Here is a 15,287-nt window from a genome sequence, read left to right on the forward strand (position 1 = left end):
TAGCTAATAAATAGCTAATAGTCAGATAGCTAGTTAATAGATAGCTAACAGATAGCCAGCTAGCTAGCTAAAAGATAGCAAATAGATAGCCAGTTAGCTAGCCAGCCAATAGATTGCTAAGAGATATCCAGCTAACTATATAGCCACCTAATAAATAGCCAGCTAGCTGGATAGAAAGGCTATAGATAGCCAGCTAGCTAGATAGCTAACAGATATCCAACAGCTAGCCAGCTAGCTGGATAGCTAATAGATAGCCAGCTAACTGGATAGATAGCTTATACATAGCCAGCTAGATATCTAATTAGGTCGGAATGTTTCATGGCAGACTGGACGAATTTATCTGAATATCAAAATATTATAAGGAAAAACAAAAATATTTAAAATTCAACAAAAACCTCAACTATGTAAATTTTTAGGGAAAATAAAGTATTATTACTCCATTTAGGCTTAACGCATTAAAATTACCAAATCCTACTGCAAAAAAAAATGTGCATGCCTGTATTCTTCCTCCTTGACATATACAGACTTGTGCACGTATGTATTTGCTTAAATAGATTAATCTTTATTGGATTACAAAGATCCCTTAGTTGGACAGCAGACACTTGGAATAGAGTCCATGGGAATGCTGAGTTGACAGCAGCAGTGCGACGGTAAGGAGGCTCTTTTTTTTCCCCACAACTACTCTATTGGAATTGCGACTTCACTGTTGTGTCAGTCTGTGTGTTTAAAATATGTTAAAGTGTACAGAATTTCAAACGTAAACTTTTTTTTTGTATGTTTCCAGCTATTTATCTATCCATCTAACTCGCTAGCTAGTTAGCCAGCTAGCAATCTGTACAGCTAGCTAGCAATCTTTACAACTAGCTAGCTCCAGCTATCTATCAATCAACAAATCTAGCTAACTAGCTAGTTAGATATCTATCTCTGGATAGATAGATAGATAGATAGATAGATAGATAGATAGATAGATAGATAGATAGATAGATAGATAGATAGATAGATAGATAGATAGATAGATAGATAGATAGATAGATAGATAGATAGATAGATAGATAGATAGATAGATTTGTTGATTGATAGATAGCTGGAGCTAGCGAGTTGTAAAGATTGCTAGCTAGCTGTACAGACTGCTAGCTGGCTAACTAGCTAGCGAGTTAGATGGATCGATAAATAGCTGGAAACATACAAAAAAAAGTTTGCGTTTGAAATTCTGTACACTTTAACATATTTTAAATACAGACTCTATCTATCTATCTCTCTAATCCATCTATCTATCCATCTCAATCTTTTCAGGACCTAAATAATTAGCAGCACGACTGCTTGCAACTTCTGTTTTCGTAGAATTTGAACTAATGACATATCAAATTGATCCTCGTCGAAATCGCCTGTTTATCTTTGTGTCCTGTGATTGGACGACCAAACTAAGTCAGATCCTCGGATTTATGTTCCCTCAACTGAGGTCAAGATAAAGACAAAACTCGATGCACTTTTATAAGAGCCTGGCCGATCCACATCCAACATGGCCACCACATTCACATGCTGGCCACCAACTCAATGCAATGGCCATGTTGGATGTGCTCGAGTACCAGTTGAAATAAGGAAGGGAAGCCAAACAAACACACACATCAGTCAAGCCACCCCAAAGCCCCAGGAGAGAAGAATATCTGCTATAGTGCCTGATGGAAATACAAGCTCAGTTGCCGCTTTGTTTGTCAGACCCCCCTCCCCCCGAAACCCCAAGAGATAACAGTGCTACGACCTGTGACTCCTCACTAGCTATCCACCTGAGGCCGACATTGTTTTTCCATCACTCACTGTCCGTCAACATCAAAACTGGTACCGCTAGGACCCTACGGGATCCTTCAAAATATCTAAGCCAAGTTAAGAAAACATCAATATGACCACAGGGTCGTCAGTAACTTATCCCCCACTGGCCCAGCTTGTTATTCTTCTGTCCTTTTTGGACTTTAACCGTACAAAGTTTCTAGTCAAGAGACTTCACGGTACATATTAGTATAGTAGAGCATTTTTGTTTGTGCGGTTTGTTAACAGTTATGCTAATCGGTGCGATTTGACCAAGTTCTTTACTCTCCCGCAGTGATGGAGGACGTTTTCAAAGGCGTGAACCTCCTAGAGACCCTGAAAAATTCCATGGAGTGCAACCGGTTATCGGAGGTCAAAGATGCGGTGGAAGACCTCCTCATCAGCAGCCTCAACTTGGCTATCGTGGGCGAGCGTTCGGAGGAGAAGATCGCATTTATTAATTCCCTTCACGGGGTGTCAGGCGGTGACGAAGGGTCTGCCTGTTCATCGTCCGTTCCCACCGAGGACTTGAGGTGCTATCCTAATCCGGTGCACCCTGATTTTCGGCTTTGGGACCTTCCTCCGATCCCCATTGGGCCTCCTTCTGAGCCTGACGTTTACATGAATGGCGTCAAGTTCCTCCGCTACAATGCTGTCTTCCTGACGGTCACGCAGACGCCGTCTCCAAGTGTGGAGGCATTGATCCTGCGGGCCCGTTCGCTACAGCTCCAGACGGTCTACATGATCCTCTTGGTTTCTGACAAAGACCAAAATCCGGATTCAAAGAGGAAAGTCAGCATGGACACTCTGAAGGCCCACTGTGTCACCCAGTCCAAAGTCTACCTCATCTGTCCATCCGCCCTGGAGACTCTGGACTTCCCTGACCTTCTTGAAGACTTGGCCAAAGACCTCCCGGAGATCAGGTGGTACGCTCTCCTGATGGCTCTCCCAACACTGACCGCCGCCCTGGTGACCCAAAAGAAGGAGGCCTTTGGAGCTGTGGTATGGGCGACAGCCTCTTTGTCCGCCGGTGTATCGACTGTCCCGGTCCCCTTTGTGGCGTCAGCGGTGGACTCCAGCATGGCCGTGCGAGTCCTCTGCAAGGTACAAGCGTCCCTCTGTCTGGACGACGCGTCCGTGGAGCGTCTGGCTAGGCGACGACGCCTGGAACCGGAGTGTCTCAAAGCCTTGAGGGTGTGCCCGCTCTCGATTGAGGTCACCAAGGCGGAGGTGAAGAAGCGACTGGCGCTGGCGGAGAAGGATTGCGCCACGGTGTCCTCCAGGTTGCTGCAGATGGCAGTGCCCAGACACGCCCGCTCGGCCGGACGCTCCTTTACCGCCATGCTGAACGCATTGAAGGGCGCCATTGATGACATGGCCGCAGACGCCGAGAAGATTTTGACGTTGGCTTTCGCTTAGAGAAGTCAAAATGCTGATATTGCTTGAGATATTTTCAAAATAATAGTCAATTAAAATATTTTACTTTTTAAACATTTTTGTACTCCTGATCCTTATTTGAGAAACGGCGAACATTTGAGGTCTTCAGACGTTACCTTCATTTTTTAGTGGCGGACCATCAAGGCCTGCAAAGCCTTCTCTGCTGGCCTGAAAATACCTGACTGATGTTAATTATATTTTGTCCATGAATTCTTATTAAATAATTCCAAATTGATTTTCAGCTGCCTTACAATACTTTTCCACTGTTGCGCTGATTCCAGACGTGTGTTTTCGTACTGAAGCATTTTAACCAATCACATTTCAGCCATCATTTGTCACCAGGGTCAGAAACCGAAATGGACGCCTTCACAATCAGTTCTGCATGCCCTGGAGCATAAAATAAGTGTCGATGAAAGTGTTGCTTTAACCAATCAGATTTCGAGTTGGGAAAGTAAGGCCTGCTGGAAGGCGCGGGAAACATCAGAGTTTTCGCAAACTAGACACAGGTGGTCGTTGTACTAAATTCATCCTGTCTACTTGATAACTAATGTTAAGCAGATTCCTTACTTACAGACAGTGTATTGTCGGTGTTCAAATACCTGACATGTTTCGGCGACTACTTCCGCCTTCGTCAGAGTGTCACGGATGTTGCTGTGACGCGCCATTTTCAGCTGGTGTTGCTATGAGGGCGTGACCTACCTGTCAGAACTGACAGGCAAGCAGGCAAAAAAAAACATACCGTAAGTGCCACAAAAATGTCTTTGTGAACAGGAAGCAGAGTGAAGAAGTAAAGCCAATAAAAGCAAACGGTGAGGTTTGAAAATCCACACTCACATTGATGAACGAAGATTATGCTGGGCTGGCATGTACAGAATGTCTCGGAGAGGACAGGTGACAAAATTTGAACACCGACAATACACTGTCTGTAAGTAAGGAATCTGCTTAACATTAGACACAGGTGATAAGCGCATACTGGCCAGAGCTAGCACACTGTATCGGTAGCGAGCTGCATAAGCAAATATATTTGTATATATTTGTGTTAATTTAATAGTGGTTTTGTCAACCCACAGTGGCTAAAGGAGGAGAAGAAATGGATTTGATTGAAGATTTACTCTTAGTCATTTTCAAGAGGGACTTTTCAAGAAAAAATGGACATAATTAAGAAAGGTCGGTCAGTTATTTCCTGACTTATGGTATCCTCTAGTGGATCACAGCAGACTTTTTTCAGTCTGGATTGATTCAGAAGTAGCACCACTGAAGGCCTAGCCATGAAATCCACGACCTGACACTGGTTTTTAATATAGACCGGAAATCAGAATCGGAACAGAGCACAACAACTTTAGTTCGCTGACAAAGCTCTTTGGATGAGGAACAAAACATCCTTCAAAGTAGTACAGATGACGGCTGAAAAAATGTTTTCATGAATGATCATTCCTGTACGACTGAGAGCCTACGCAGACATATACTTTGTGGTTATTTAAATAGCGTACCGTACTCCCCCACCCCGGAAATCACGAGTTCAAGGTTTTCTTAGCAGGTATTTAAATATTTTTTTCCCCTGAACAATTTAAGTTAAACACATGTCAGTTTGTTGTGTAAAACCACTGCCCACTAGATACATGATTATTATTATTTTTTTTTTTATTTTTTTTTGGGGGGGGTGATCTGGAACATAACCACCGCAATATTTGAGCCATTTTTGTGTGTTGATGCCTTTCACTGCGTTGATGTTGCAACCTGTTCACTTGCCACTTCCTGTCCAGAAGGAGTGTCCATTTTCACCATTTTCTCCACCTCCGGCTCTGGATCCGGTTCCGGATCTGGTTCTGGATCCAATTCCGTGTCCGCTTGCGGCTCCTCGCCTTTGTCGCTTCCGGAAGGACGCAGTCGTATCTCCGCATACTCACTTGTGACGGAGGAGAGTCCTCGAATCTTAGCGCGGTCGCGGTCCTGCAATTGGATTACGCTGATGTGGGCGTAGTGCAGCTGATCGTCGTCAAGCGTCGCCTCCTTTGTGACGTCCTTGTGGTTTGAGTAAATCGCGTTGACGTCGGAAATGTGGGTCTGAGAGCACACAAAGATGGATTCACAAGAGGAGGTGGGGAATTATCCATTTATTTTCTCAGTATTTTTAAGTATTTTTAGTAAGTTTGGTAAGTATTTTTAATTTGTAATTTTGCTGGTATCAAGCAGATACCTCAAATCTCTAAAATAACGTTTCAGTCAAAAAAAAGAATTAAAAAAAATTGTTGAGCCATTCATATTGCACCATCATAAGACAAAACTCGATGCACTTTTACAAGAGCCTGGCCGAGCCAAATCCAATATGGCCACCGCTTTGACATGCTGGCCACCAACTCAATGCAATGGCCATGTTGGATGTGGCAAGTACCGTAAGGCATTTTACAATTTACATGATTGGTTCACTAACCAAAACGACGTGTGAAGAAAAATAAACATTGACAAAATTTGGACATTTCTTCCCAACGTGAGTAAAAATTAGAACTTGTCTTGTTTCACTGAAAAGATATATTTTTAACCCATTCACTGTCAGATGATGTGTCCAAAAATGTGTCCACTCCAGTGCCAGGGTTTTTGTCATTCCAGGACCCACAGAATATTGAGTTTCAGCACTACATAAACATTCAACGCAGCGTAATAAACCTTAGTCGCTCTTCTTTCATCAGAATAAAATAGTTAATTCCTAAGTTATATGGGTCTGGAGTTATCTGAGCTTGAAAGGGGGGGGTGGCTGTACAAAAGGCAAATGCTGGAGTGAATAGAATATTTTAAATACTATTTTCTGATTGACTATTCTCTCCCAAACGTGATGAATTTGGCACCCAAAAATTGTCAGGCTCGATTGTGTAACGTAAATTATGGAGCAAATGAAATCTCAGTCTGGACTCACCTCATTGGTGACCAGAATGTCTCTGGCGTTGTCTGCTTGTCTGTCGTTATAGGGGAAGGTCCCTTTGGTTTTCCTGTTGGATAAACAAACAAACAAACAAATAAATACAAAAATAAATAGATGGCTAAATAATTAGCCAGAGCGAGAGAGAGCTATATAGTTAGCTAGCTAGAGACTCTAGCTGTAACTAGCTAGCTAGGTAGCTAGATACTGTAACTAGCTAGGTATCTATGAAGCTAGGTAGCTAGATATAGATAGCTCGATAGATACTGTGGCTAGCTAGCTAGTCAGCTAGATACTGCAGCTAGCTAGGTAGCTAGATACCTAAATATATAGATATAGCTAGCTACATACTGTAGCTAGCTAGGTAGCTATATAGGTAGATATACCTAGCTAGCTAGATACTGTAGCTAGCTAGGTAGCTAGATAAATAGATAGCTATTCCTTTCATAACTTTACTGCTGTGAAATGTATATTTCTCCCCTGTGAGACTAATAAAGGTAAATCCAAATCCAATCTATTTAGCTATCTATCTATCTAGAGTATTAGCTAGCTAGCCATTAGCTAGCTTTACGTCTGTGTAAGCTCTCAGTCGTACGGGAGTGGTCCATCCATGAAAAGGTTTCTTCAGCCATCATCTGTACTTCTTTCAAAGAAGTACAGATGACGACAGATGACGGCTGAAGAAACCTTTTCATCGATTAGCTAGCTTTCTATCTATTTGAGTTACTTCCGGGTTGAGTGAATGCTGGCGCTTGAGGCTACCACTGCTCACCCACAGAAAAACGTGTCCTGTAACTGTAAAGTGACCTTGAGAGTTTTGAAAGGCACTTATAAATGAAATGTATTATTATTATTATTATTATTATCGCTAGGTAGATGCTGTAGCTAGGCAGCTAGCTAGTTAGATATAGAATAATTGTTATCTAATTGAGTGACCTATGTGCTCACCTGCAAATGTACAAGAGCAGCAAGAGACTCAAGATGAGCAAGGTGACCACTCCCGCAGCAGATCCAACCAGAACCGGTATATCTAAAAAAAGGCCAAATATGAGCGATGCTTGCAGATGGTAGCAACCTTTATCAAATGTGAAAGAAAAAAAAGACCTGTTTGGGGAGCGGGGAATGACATGTTGAAGGTAAAACTGTCAAATCCAAAGGGGTTGAAGCTGATGCAAACCAACGACGACGCAAATTCTTCACCGTCCAGGCGTTGCATGATGATGACGGTCCTCCGGGTGGCGCTGTCAAGGGTCTCCTCCGTGATGGGGCTCATGTCTGAGTGATTGACAAGCACCCCGGACAATTCCCACTGGAGGATGGGAGGCGGGTTGGCTTGGCTGTCGCAGGTACATCGCGTTTGGGTTGACGCATCTTGGCAGTGGGAGGACGTCAGGATTTCTGGGGCAACTAGAAACAGTCAATGGCAAACATGTCTTTTTGGGAAATGGCTCTTAAAGGACAACCGACGCCTACATTGGAGTCCAGACGCCTCAAAATGACACTGAAGGACTTTTTTAATCGTTCGCAAACATTTATGCTTTCCTCTTCAGAACTATTTGAATCATATTCATAACTGGTTGAGTAACAAGAAAGCATCTTCTGCGAATCTGAAGCCATTGTTTTGATTCTAGAGCAAGGCAAGACGTCTTGGTGTGACGTCACAAACAAGGGGGCGGAATCTTCTGAAACTCGCCATCTCCGAGGTCATTTTGAAGTAGTTTTGGGACACTTTAATTAATTTTTATTGGTGTTTTGACAAGTAACATCAGCCTGCGTGTTTTGGGTATTTTAGATGCTATCAAACGTTTTTCTGATCAGGTCAGTTAGGAAACAAAAAAAAAATGGTGTCGGTTGTCCTTAATGATAGACATGCCATCCGAATCTGGTGTTGTTGAGTGAAAGAGGCTTGAGTCATTGAATTTCCCCCCTCAAAATTGCCAAGGGTGGCCAAGGCATGGTTTTTTCAGGCATAGCTCCTAGCGATTCATTTATATGTTTGTTCGTTCATCTATTCTGTTATTTTTTTTCTATTTATCTATTCCTTAGTTTGTTTAATTATTCTTTTATTTATTGGTGTATTGATTATTCGTTTATTTATCCCTTTATCCTTTCATCCATTTATTTATCTATTTTGCAATGTATTTGTTTTTCTTCATTTGTTTAATTCTTCTTTTATTTGTTGATCTCTTAATGTATTTGAGTATTCGTTTTATTTATCCTGTTATCCATGTATTTATCTATTTATTCATTTATTTATTTAAGTATTCATTTGTTGGTTTAATTATTATTTTATTTATTAATTTATTTGATTATTCGTTTTTTATTTATATATCATTTTATTTATCTATTTATCTGTTTTTATATATGCTTTTATTTATTAAATTGTTTATTTATTTATTAATGTATTTGATTGTTTATTTATTTATCTTTTTATCCATTTATCCTTTCGTCCATTTATCCATTTATTTATCTATTTTGCAATTTATTTATTTATGTTTTCCTTCCTTTGTTTAATCATTCTTTTATTCGTTGATTTATTAATTTATTTGATTATTCATTTATTTATCCTGTTATCCATTTACGTATTTATTTATTTGAGTATTCCTTTGTTGGTTTAATTATTTTATTCATTAATGTATTAATGAATGTGATTATTCATTTTTATTTATCCTTTTATCGGTTTATTTATTTAATATTTTATTCATCTATTTTTGTATGTATTTATTTCTTCCTTTATTAATTTAGTTGATTATTCATTTATTTTTTATGCTTTTATCTTGTTATCCATTCATCTATGTATTTATCAATGTATTTATGTATTTATTTATTTATCCGTTCAGTTATCCATTTATTTATCTATTTATCAATTTATTTAATCGTTTTTTTTTTGTTTGATTATTCATTCATTCATTTATTTGAGTAGGTGGTTCAACTAATCATAGACATGATGATCAAGGTAATGAGATGCTCACATGTGACATCGATGGCAATCGGTTGTGCCGATTGGGCCCCGTGTACGTTGCGATTTTCACAATAAAACGTGTCCCGGGACAGCTTTGTGACATTGAATGTAATTTCCTCTCCCGAGCCCATTGGCGTCATTTCCCGGCCGTTCACTCGATACCAGCTGATGTTGACGGCCGGCGGGTTTGCCACACTAACACATCTTAAAGTCACGGCGCTGCCGTCGGGCAAAGAGCCAGGTGGCGACATGAACACTGTTGTGTTCTTTGGAGGATCTGAAATACAACAGATTAGCATTGTGAAATGACAACTATAAAGGGGGTGTGGTCAAGTGAGTGATGTCATGAGCTGACGCTTATGCTAACCAACGGTACAACCTGACACACGGTTCGACCGTTGGTTAGCATAAGCGTCAGTTTTTAATCTCCCCCTTGTAAGCGTCCTATATTTTTTTTATTTGAGGGCATTGTTCGATTATATTTAACTTTATTCCAGTGTAAAGTTTGCAAAGCAGACAAAAAAAACATCAATAAAGTTGAAAGTTGAGGTGCTCATTTAATTATGCTAGCAGGTACAATTTAGCATAGTTTTGTTTTTGTTTTTTTTTGTGCACGCATACGTGTGTGTCTGCGTGTGTGTTAGAGTCAGTGATGTTTTTTCCCCCAAAGCTTGAAATAGACGAATTAATGAAAAATGTGATTCTTTATGCAATGCATTTATTTTTATGTACACAAAACAAAATGGCAGTGAATGAGATAACTCATTCTATTTGCTATCTATGTGTGATCTTGCTGGATAACTATCTAGCTAGCTATGTATTAGCTATATAGCTATCTAGCTAGCTATGGATTAGCTATATAGCTCTCTAGTTATCTATTAGCTTTCTATTAGCTGGCCAGCTAGCTTTAACAATTCAGTGTTCAAAAACACTTTCATCATCCAATATATTATTTCAGTAAACCAGGTGAGCATCATTCATATTAACAGCTATTAAGACTCATCTGGTTACCAAAAGATAGAAATGCAAAAAAAAACTAAATATTTTCATACAATACAGTGCAATTACCCGCAACAAAAATATCATGTGAGCGTAAAGTGTCTTGAGAGTTTTGAAAGTTGCTTATAAATGAAATGTATTGTTATTGTTGTTGTTATATTATTAGCTGGCTGTCTCGATGGCGATGTATTGGCTAGCAAGATAGCTTTCTATCTATTTGAGTTCGTTTCGGGTTGAATGAACAATGGCGCGTGTGGCTGCCGCTGCTCACCGACAGGAAAACGTATACTGTGACTGTAAAGTGACCTTGAGAGTTTTGAAAGGAGCTTATAAATGAAATATATTACTATTTACACGCATAGGAAACAAAACAAAGAAACATGTGCATCTTGTCACACACATGATCAGTCGCTTTTAGCAACTGATACAGTGACGTCCGACAGACTTACATTGAACGTCCAGATGAACGATTGGTGACGCTTCCTCTCCCACCGCGTTCTTGGCCTTGCACTTGTAGTCGCCAGTGTGTCTGGGCTGGGCGGGGTCAAGGGTCAGGATGTCCCCGATCTCTAGGTACTCCCCGCCGTTTATAGACCAGCTGTAGTTGGCCACTGGCGGCTTGGCTTGACTCTGGCAAAGCAGGATTACAAGTGTCCCCTCCAGGATCACGCCGGGGGGGTCCACAATCACTGTGGTGTCCTTGGGAGGGACTGTTAACGTAGTAAAAACCAAAAATTATAATAATTGATGATAACTTCCACCATTATGAGGTTTTCAAAAACATCATCATCCGGTTTTATTGCATCATCCACGATTACTGCATGTAAGGATAACGACTGTTAGCATGCTAACGTTTCACCTGATCTCCTTTAAAATGGTACTTGACCACAGAGTACAGTCTTAATCAATGTCAGTGAGCGCTTCCTCGAGTTCTCATAAGGCTGGAATCATAATTTTGTGTGTTGATAGCACACGTTTTAACCTTGAATCCCCACACACCCCACACAAAAAAAACCCGCAAATTAGCAAGTTATAAATAAATTCCAATGTCCATGTGGCTGCGAAATATTGACCCTTTCAGTTGCCACAATGTGCCGGTGTATAACTTTACATGTGTGGTTAGCATAGCAATTGTTAGCATTTGAGCTAATATCCTAGATAAGATAACTTTAGCTTACCTTACCTTAACTTTATTAGTCTCATAATGGAGAAACTTGCTCCACCTTTTGCGCTTTCTTTACGTAGCTAGCCATCTTGCTGTGTTAGCGTTTTTAGCTAGCGTGAGCTGAAATACTGTAGTCCATTTCATAATGTTTTACTTGAACAAATTTTAACTAAATTGCTCATGAAATGTTAGTAAAACGGGGGAACCAAAAATAAAGTAGAATTCTTTTTGTCTTTAATTAGCATTCCACACATATAAAACCCGAACAACGCTAAGATGGTTTTCAATGAGCTAATCTCTTTTGGTCGGGTATTTGACCGCGGCACCATGCAAAATCATTCTAAGATAAGATCAGATAAAATAAGATAAAATAACCTAAGCTAACCTTGCTTTTATTAGTCTCATAATGGAGAAATCCGCTCCGCCTTCAGCGCTTTCTTTACTTAGCTAGCCATCTTTAGCATTTACACATAGAGTTTTGCAGGCTCTTTTGAATTAGCATTAGCATAATTCCACACATGTAAAACTCAAACAAAGCTAAGATGGCTTCCACTTTGTTGACTCCCTCAACTGAACTCACATTGAACATCAATGGTGATGACGGATGAATTTTGCTCTCCGTACGTGTTGATCACCCCGCATTGAAAAGTCGGAGAAGCTTCAGTGACATCGATGATGAGTCGCTTCCTCCTTCCCACTCGTGTCGCCAGACCGCCTTCGACGAGGTACCAAAAGTACCCGCTGACTGGAGGGTTGGCGAGGGTGTTGCAAGTCAGTGTGACCGACGTCCCCGCCGTCACGGGGCTTTGGTAGCTCACTGACGTATTTTTAGGACCATCTGAAACACAAGAAATTTAGATACGACTTTAATTTTTTTACCCAAGTATCACTCACGTGTAGTTTGTTCCAAAATTGAGTAAGTGACGTGGTTGCGCATACGGGGCAGTTTGGATGGATGGAGACTTTTTAAATGAAGTAATAAAGCGTACGCAACTTTCTTTGGTTCTGTTTCCTCATTCGTTCCATTTTTCTGCACGGACATGCATCACCACACACGCTCGTACTTTTTGTACAAGGTGACATTGTAACCAAATATTTTGTAAAGTTGACTCACGTAAAATGATCCTTAACCTTAGTGCCTTGCATGCTGGGTAATTTCGTCTGTGCTGTATGTCATGCATATTAGCATATTTGACAATAAAGCTGACTTTGACAGACAGACAGACAGACAGAGACAGAGCGATAGACACAGACAGACAAGGAGAGAGACAGACAGCCAGAGAGACAGACAGACAGACAGACAGACACAGACACAGACAGACAGACAGGCAGACAGGCAGGCAGGCAGGCAGACAGACGGAGACAAATGGACAGAGACAGATAGACGGACAAACAGACAGTCAGAGAGACAGACAGACAGAGATAGACAGACAGGCAGAGAAACAGACAGAGAGAAAGACAGAGAGACAGAAACAGACAGAGAGACAGACAGGCAGGAAGAGACAAGCAGACAGTGACAGGCAGACAGAGAGAAGGACAGACAGACAGAGAGAGACAGATAGACAGACAAACAGCCAGTCAGAGAGACAGACAGACAGAGAGATAGACAGAGACAGAGAGACAGACAAACGGAAAGACAGCGACAGAGACAGAGAGAGACAGAAAGACAGACAGACAAACAGTGACACTGCAAATTTCCCCATTGCGGGACGAATAAAGGTATTCTGATTCTGATTCTGATTCTGAGAGAGAGGGAGAGAGATAGAGAGAGAGGGGGGGACTGACAAACAGAGACAGAGAGACAGACAGACTGAGAAAGACATACAGAAAGACAAAACATAAAAATAAAAAAGTAAACTACTCACGCAAAACTTGAAGTCTCAAGAAGCTCTGTGTGGACACCTCAGGGCGTCCCGCTTGCCTCCTGTAGAGGGCGCTGCAGGTCAACTCCAGTCTGTTGTGTCGGTAAGTAGCGTTGAAATTGATGACCGCGATGACCCTCGCTTCCGTCTCCCCCTCGGCCTCGATCACCACCTCGGTCACCTCGCCCAGCGGCGGCGTCCACGTCAGGGTCGGCGGCAACGTTGGGCAAGGAGCCGGCGTCCGGCATTCCAGAACCAGCGCGGTACCTTCCTGGACCTCAACATTGCCGGGGGTGATCGTGGGCACGGGTGCTGAGTCTGGAACGTCACGTGAGAAGAAAATAATGCTGGTTTGAACGCCGGCTGTACGAAATTTGTCACTTTTACTCTGACTTGATAGAATACGTAGTTGAAACACTGACCTTTAATGTACACCAAGACGCTTTGGTCGAAGTTGAACTTGAGACTGTTGTCACAGTCCAGCCGGAAGTAATAGTAGTCGTACTGCTCGGTCATGTCCTCAAGGATGGTGCTGCAGTCCTTTTCCTGACATGCGACGGAATAAAAATGGAAAGACGTCCAAGAAGTTTCAATTGCAGGTTACAGATGTGAAAAATATCCCGAATGAATAATGTAATCTTTTGGTCTCTCTCTGTCTCTTGGTTTACATCCATTCTGACCTGCAAATTCCCGGTGAGGTTTCCCTGCAGGATCATCTGCGAGGCACTTTCTTCCCTCGTAAGTCTGGAGTCGAACATGACCGTCCTATAGTAGCCTCGCCTCCAAATGGCGCCACAAGTGCCATCCAAGAAAACATCCCAGATCGGAGGTAGCGTCAATTTACAGGGAATACGAATGCACGAGCCACTTATGCCCTGCACGGAGGACGGTAACATCGTCGCAAACTCCTGACACAGGCTGCCTGAAATACAAGGATAAGAGTAATAATAATAATAGTAGTAATAATAATAGTAATAATAATTTCGCTAGGGGTCGCCAAAGAAAATCAGTGTTCTCCATCAATCATAATAATAACAATTTATTTTCCTTTCAGCTATTCCCTTCAGGGGTCGCCACAGAAAATCAGTGTCCTCCATCAATAATAATAATAATAATAATAATAATAATGATGATAGTAATAATATTAATAATAATAATGGAGGACACTGATTTGCTGTGCCCACCCCTAAAGGGAAAAGCCGAAAGGAAAATATTATTATAAATAATAATACAGTAAAGTCTCGTTATATCGATATCGGATATATCGATAGTCCCGGTTATATCGATACTATTTCTATGCACACACGGAGAAAATTACATGCAAACAGGGTCGGATATATCGATAGTCCCGGTTATATCAATATTTTTTCGGACTCCCTTGAATATCGATATAACGAGACTTTACTGTACTAATAATAATAAGACTCAATAATATCAAGTTAAAGAGAAAATTAAAAACTATATCATACATTAAAAAATATTGTAAAACGTTTTTATTTTCATTGTATTCTCAATGTAGTACACGTCATCTATGTTGAATTTTTAATTTGGAAAATTCCAAGAAAAAAATCTTTTTTTTTCTTATTTTCTATATTGAAGGAAATTAAAAACATTTTGGGCGGAATAGACTTTTTGTTTGAAACTGTTGAGATTTAATCAAAATGAATAACAAAAATGTAAACACTTTACAATTTTAATTGTAAAATATAAATGAAGTAAAAATAAAAATCACCAGATTTTATCCTATGAAGGGAAAACCCAAAAATGAAAATAAATATTTTTAATTTTAAAACTTTAACTGATACAGAAAATAATTAGATATTTATCATTAATGACAAATATTCAAGGAAGAAAAAAGAGGAATTGAAATTTCTCAGGCACTTTGTGCATATCACGATAGGGAAAAAAAATAATGAAACTTAAATTTCAAAGAAAATTATTAGTTTTGATTAAATGTTTTGATAACTTCACATTTACTCCTGCAATGGAAAAATAAATTATAGATAACTAAAAAAATAAACATTGACAACATTTTAATAAGAAACAACTTACCCCCAAGCAGACCACAAAGTAGAAAAACCTTCACCATGATGCGTGTCATTTTTTTCTCTGCTTGTTGATACACAAATATAAAACTCATGAACA

The 15,287-nt window shown here is 40.4% G+C and overlaps 2 protein-coding genes across 2 annotated transcripts; one reads left to right on the forward strand and one right to left on the reverse strand.

The window, feature by feature from the left end:
- Positions 1-2: 2 nt before the first annotated feature.
- Positions 3-4,424, forward strand: irgq2 (immunity-related GTPase family, q2). Its single transcript, XM_088999007.1, has 3 exons — positions 3-650; positions 2,099-3,746; positions 4,199-4,424. Exon 2 carries the CDS (start codon positions 2,101-2,103, stop codon positions 3,220-3,222), a length of 1,122 nt encoding a protein of 373 aa, XP_088855133.1. The 5' UTR covers positions 3-650; positions 2,099-2,100; the 3' UTR covers positions 3,223-3,746; positions 4,199-4,424.
- Positions 4,425-4,560: 136 nt separating this feature from the next.
- Positions 4,561-15,269, reverse strand: LOC148896941 (myelin-associated glycoprotein-like). The gene is made up of 11 exons (XM_088999006.1): positions 15,195-15,269; positions 13,823-14,064; positions 13,565-13,688; positions 13,146-13,460; positions 11,861-12,118; positions 10,565-10,825; positions 9,127-9,393; positions 7,259-7,561; positions 7,103-7,184; positions 6,152-6,224; positions 4,561-5,304 (listed from the first exon to the last, which is right to left on the reverse strand). Exons 1-11 carry the CDS (start codon positions 15,241-15,243, stop codon positions 4,957-4,959), a joined length of 2,322 nt encoding a protein of 773 aa, XP_088855132.1. The 5' UTR covers positions 15,244-15,269; the 3' UTR covers positions 4,561-4,956.
- Positions 15,270-15,287: the final 18 nt, after the last annotated feature.

Source organism: Hippocampus bargibanti, linkage group LG06 (genome assembly GCF_051943395.1).
Source record: "Hippocampus bargibanti isolate YZ-2025 linkage group LG06, ASM5194339v1, whole genome shotgun sequence".
NCBI lineage: Eukaryota > Metazoa > Chordata > Actinopteri > Syngnathiformes > Syngnathidae > Hippocampus > Hippocampus bargibanti.

What these genes read in the sequence shown, in the direction of transcription:
- LOC148896941 (XM_088999006.1), bottom strand. Translation starts at nt 15,243, where the DNA reads ATGACACGCATCATGGTGAAGGTTTTTCTACTTTGTGGTCTGCTTGGG. An exon ending in CGTTCATCTGGACGTTCAAT is followed by an intron (nt 9,394 to 10,564) that starts GTAAGTCTGTCG and finishes GTTGTATTTCAG; the next exon opens with ATCCTCCAAAGAACACAACA. An exon ending in CTGCTCTTGTACATTTGCAG is followed by an intron (nt 6,225 to 7,102) that starts GTGAGCACATAG and finishes TTTATCCAACAG; the next exon opens with GAAAACCAAAGGGACCTTCC.
- irgq2 (XM_088999007.1), top strand. Translation starts at nt 2,101, where the DNA reads ATGGAGGACGTTTTCAAAGGCGTGAACCTCCTAGAGACCCTGAAAAAT.